Here is a 5,455-nt window from a genome sequence, read left to right as displayed (position 1 = left end):
TCATCTAGATTGCACGCATTTTGAAAATATCTATGGACGATAGTGAAAAATAGAACATTATAGGAAAAAAAATCTATACACACACGTTTTTCTAAGAAAAATATAAAATTTAAAGACGCAATAATATTAATACACCTTAGAATATTTATGTAATTTTTAAACTATTAAAGGATATCTAACTGAAAAGTGAAACCCCCCCGTTTGAAGTGTAAAGCTACACGTACATTCATATTTTAATGAGGCTGCTGGCGGACATCTGCCGTTGATGAATTCTCTTCTTTGCTATCCGTCTAATTGTAAATTTTGTTTTTAATTATTACCAGAAAGAATTTAAAAAATAGAAAGAAAGGAAAAAAAAAAAAAACACCTCGTTCGAGTGGTTAAATATATTATATAAGCTAATGCTAAGTTACATGTATGTAACTTAGGGGATCTTATTATATAATATATTAGAAAAATATCAATCGTTGATTTTGTGACTGTTTTAATTTTTGTTAGTAGTAAGTTAAAAAATAGGATCAGACTACTGTGCAACTGAGGTACCGTACTACAATTGCATCTAGCCATTGAATACACTTAAATTAATAGAGTCTACTGACACTCAACGGCTGAATACTACTATAACATGGTACTACAATTGCACCTCAAGTTTCCCCAAAAAATTGTATACAATAAACAATCCATAGACTGTTTTGACTTTTGAGTTATAAGAACCGAACACGTATTAAGTCAATCAGGCGAGCTGTCGATGCTTTTGAGATTTGACTTGTGATCGAAGTTCACGTGCTGGGTCTCGCAATGCCTCCTCTTTCTTTCTTATTCTCGAATGCGATGGCTCAAACAGAACGCGATGAAACCAAACTGACAGATCACTTGATTCCACAGTTTCTTTCCCCAAAACGATCCAACAGTTACCCCGCCAGTTTCGCCACTTTTGAATGATTTTGATTCTCTTAACGTCTCTCCTCGACGTTCGGATCCAGCGCACGTTTTGCGTTTTGTTCTGTTTTTTCAGGAAAAAATTTCAGCTGAGCTTTCGTATTTTCTCTCAAAATGATGGTTAGTCCACTGCTTTTGTTCAGTATAAACGATGCCGTATTAAACTTAATTGTTGAAAGATTTCATTTTTATGTGGAAAGCTAAAAGTTTCGATTTTTGAAGGATCCCATTTATTAGAATCTTATGGTCAGTATAATTTTACCTTGTAAGTAGAGGCTTTTTAATATTTGTTCTGTGGTTTTTTCTGCAGTTCATGCTTGTAAGATATTTATTAATGGGATTTTGAACTGCTATAAAGCTTGTGTTTTATGAGCGTAGTAGTAAGCGGTGAATGTGAATTCAGAGCATTATTAGTTATCTTTAATGGGAGACCCATCCCTTGTTCCGGGTTCGAGTAGGAACGCTGAATCAGCCATTGTAGTTGCTGAGAAGAAGGGTTCGAAAAAAGCATTTCCACAGGGTAATCATCGGCAGGCAGCTTTACTAAGCCGTGGTAAGATTGTTGGTGGCGGTGCAGCTGGTGATGTGGCACTATTTTTACTCAAAGTTGCTGCATTAGAAACTGTGCGAAGGGTTTCAAAGGTTAAGTGTCCGTGTATATGGCGTGGCATTCAGCTTTGCAAGTTGTTTGCTATCCGCCTTTTAAGTTCATCAACAGATGGGCTCCTTTCAAGGGTTTGATTAGAGGAATGCAGGTTGGTACTCACAAATTTCTGAATGTTCAATTCCAATTCTTCATTGCAAATATATATGACATCACCTGCTGCTCTGTAGACTGCTGAAATTTAGTTCCAATATCTTTATTGTTTTGTGTCCTTTGTAATTTCTCAACATGCTTATAATTCACCTGATGAGAACATGGTTATAAGATGCAGTTGCATGCTAAATTTTTGCCTTGACACCTGATTATAAACTGATTCTCAGCCCTACTAGTTCTTGCTTTTGTCAGTTGCATTTACATAACACCTTTGTATATGTATGCGCTTGGCCTTGTATCTCTGGCACTATGGTTAAATATCAAGCAGCAAGCCCTGTTATCTTACCCTTTTGTCCCATATAACATGTAATGCTTGCCATATTTCATGGTTACAGATGTTGTCAAGGCCTTTATTGCTCCTTTCAGTTGCTGAAGCGTTTTCGGAACAATCGGTGTGCAGTGATGATTCGGATGGTAATAGTGATTCTCATGAACATTCTGAGATAAATTCGGAGCCATCACTTGTGAATTCTCAGCTGGATGCAAGGTTGCTACAACTAGGAGTATATTATTGATATTTTTTTATATTGGCATTTGACTTATTATGTAGTTGTGTAGAAAATGACACCTTAATTTTTGATTGAGTACAATTATTTGACATCAATTTTTAACTCAAGTCTTGTGTACATTGACAATGCTGACTTGATTAACTGGAACTGCATAATTAGAATTAAGCTTGATGGAGTTTTAGAATAGATACACTCTCTTAACCAATTGGTCTTGATTTGGAAGGCAAAGGGATGTTGTAAAGTTATTAACAAGAATTAGATTGCTGGAAGAGGGTATAATTAGATTTCTGGAAGATGGTATGTGGCACATATTTGTGAGTAGCAGCACTGTAAGAATGTGCGGGGCTGCGATTCTCCTCGGTGATAGTCTTGTTACTACTTTGATGAGGAATTTTAAGTTATTTCCTACTCGATTGAATTTTAAGTTATATCCTACTCTGATTGCTTTTAGTAGCTATTTATTGCTTTCATGTGACATGCAGGGTTTCTGATGAGGTTTCTCCGAGTCTCACATCTGAAAATTGGTTGATACAACTCCGTAATGAACTGGAAAGTCAGGGGATTAGTTTAACAGAAAGGTCAGTTGTTGATTTGCATGTATCATGAAATACACATTCTTTAAGATCTTATTAAAATCATCTAACACCCCCCTGTTGCAACATCTTATTTTTTCCACTTAGTCATGCGTGGAATTTTTGTTGCTAGAATTACTGAGTCATCACCAACTTGACTCTCTTCTGCTTTCCAATTTGAACCTTTGCTACGTGTGTGTGTACAGAATTCTATTAAACGATAATGTATTGTTATTCCATTGACTCTTTAGTTTTCCCTGAAAATTATAAACATAAGAAGATTCAGTTTTCAGCTGTCATTTTGTCATAGTTCATGTTCAAGACATAATCCAGCACTACCGTTTTACTGTTTTAATAGACAATAAATGTATCTTCAAATTTCTTAGCTTCTCTATTTGCAGAGAGCATGACGTAGTAGTGTTTATGCAGAATAAATGAAGATATGCTCCATAGATTTTATAGTGCCTCAAATGGCGACATTTCAAGCTTGGTAGCATCAATAAAAAAGACAATACGCTGGAGAGAGACCTACCGTATTCTTTCAGAAGAAGAACTTGAGGAGTGGTCAGATGTAGTCTTCTGGCATGGAGTTGACATGCAGCACCGACCATGCCTAATAGTTCGGCTTGGGCTAGGTTGCTGTGTTTTGCCATCTCGTGACAGACCTCGTTTTGCTCAGGCTATCAGTATGTTTCTTCTTTGATAATTTTGGATCTTTTGCAAATTTTCCCCTTATGCATGCATTATGCGGATTTGGATTTTCTCAGAGGTAGATAGTACTACATAATTCAGCTAACTATGTTTAATGAAAGAAAAAAATATTAAAGGCATCATCAATATGATAGTGTGATTGATGAACAAGTTATTATTATTATTTTATTTAAACCTAGTGTGATGAACAACTTAAATTAACTATTATGCTGTTCTCTGCTGCTAGATGAGGAACTCAAATTAAGGCAATCATTGCCGATGTGTGTAGACAAGTTTTCAATCTGCATGTGAACTATTTAGTCTCAAACATCTCTCTTTTCTGTTATTATATTCAGCCTTAATTTTCACTTTTCCATTTGATGTTGTAACATCAAACAATGTTTTATACAAATTACAACTGCAGTTTCTCAGGTAGAGCATGGAGCTCTGCATCTGGTTGATGCTGCAAATACTCGAATTACGGTCTTGGTTGATTGTGAAGGGTTAACTCCCTTTAGGATTCCAATGCAAGTATTGAGGTCTTGTTCATCTATACTTCAAGATCATTTTCCTAACCACCTTGGCTGCTTGTTGGTTATACGTCTTCCTCCGGTGCTTCGAGTTATTACTCAGACTTTTATTCAAGTAAGCTTATTATCTGATTAGGATTTGATATTTTCATTACATTTCGGACTTAAGGCTCTAGTTAAATGTTCTCCCTCCCTCTCTCATATTTACCAGTATCTATGGTTCTTCAGATTTTAAAACCTACCACTCGGAAGAAGGTCAAAATTGAAGGAGAAATGTTCCGCAAGGTTCTCTCCGAGTGCCTTCAAACTCTCCCTTCATATCTTGGTGGAAATTGCACTTGCATGAGATGTTTGAAGATTAGCAATCATGATGCACTACCACCACTTGCAAAAGAGACCAATGTTATGCAGCCTTATTCAGATGTTAGCGATGATGAGGATTTGCCTTCATCGTATCCGTCACATCAGACTGACATCAACATGAACGGTAACTGCGATCAGGTTTTGAGAGTTGCAGTTATAGGCATCCTAATGCTGTGGGTGTTTATAGCCCTTATTGCAGGATTGAGTGATCCTGACAGCCGACCCTTTTAGCTTGAATGAGGACTTATCATCTCCATCTACCTTGAATGCTCTATTCTTCTCCAAGGTTGTGAGCTTGGATGTTTTTACCCGTAGTTAGAATCTGCGAATCTGTGTGGGAATAAATTACCCCTTGCTTTTGAGGTGTGGGTGTGCAAGTACAGTCAGCAAAATTCATGTAATAGTTTACTAGTAGTTAAAATAATGTGTCAACTTTTGTATGTCTAAGACACAAGACAGTATATTTAGTTGTGTACACAAGCACGTCATAAAGCTCGTTGGCTGTGATGAAAATTTGATGTGCACTGGGGGTAATTTAAACCGGCCAGTGATTTATATAATAACTGTAGATGAGTCAATGTGGCGGCCAATTTGTTTGGGAGATTTCCATGATAAATGTACACATGGACATGGCAGGACGGTAATGGTGTGTACAACTTGTTTGGTGATTCGTCTTAAAATATTCATTGCATATCCCTCCCAACGTTTGTATTTTCCTTCTATAAAAATTATAGGGTAAATGTTTATTTATTCTTTATATTTTGATTTAAATATTCATTTGATTCTTAAATTGAAAAAAAAAACCCTTAAAATATCTCTTACTACTAACTATAATGCACTTTTATTTTTTCTTTTTCTTTTGTAACAATATTCTTGGGATATAAATGAAAAGAAAAAAAAAATTATTAAATTAACTTAAAAGTAACATAAAAATTTATATAAAGTTTATATATTATTATTTTATTTCAATATTAACTTGGTAAAATAATTTTTTTTATAAAATAATTATTAGTAAGATTATTGTAAGGAGTTTAA

At 35.3% G+C, this 5,455-nt stretch overlaps 1 protein-coding gene across 1 annotated transcript; it reads left to right on the top strand.

Annotated features, from left to right (window-relative positions):
- Positions 1-731: 731 nt before the first annotated feature.
- Positions 732-5,170, top strand: LOC18035521 (SEC14-like protein 5). Its single transcript, XM_024179374.1, is given in 8 exon segments — positions 732-1,185; positions 1,298-1,612; positions 1,615-1,694; positions 2,092-2,243; positions 2,748-2,843; positions 3,267-3,523; positions 3,952-4,172; positions 4,286-5,170. Coding segments are annotated over 7 exon segments (1,422 nt in total). The 5' UTR covers positions 732-1,185; positions 1,298-1,362; the 3' UTR covers positions 4,652-5,170.
- The last annotated feature ends 285 nt before the right edge of the window (positions 5,171-5,455 follow it).

The sequence above is a fragment of the Citrus clementina genome, unplaced genomic scaffold (genome assembly GCF_000493195.1).
Source record: "Citrus clementina cultivar Clemenules unplaced genomic scaffold, Citrus_clementina_v1.0 scaffold_8, whole genome shotgun sequence".
In the NCBI taxonomy this organism is placed as follows: domain Eukaryota; kingdom Viridiplantae; phylum Streptophyta; class Magnoliopsida; order Sapindales; family Rutaceae; genus Citrus; species Citrus x clementina.
The sequence above is the reverse complement of the archived record's forward strand: the minus strand, read 5'-3'. Positions and strand labels throughout refer to the sequence as shown.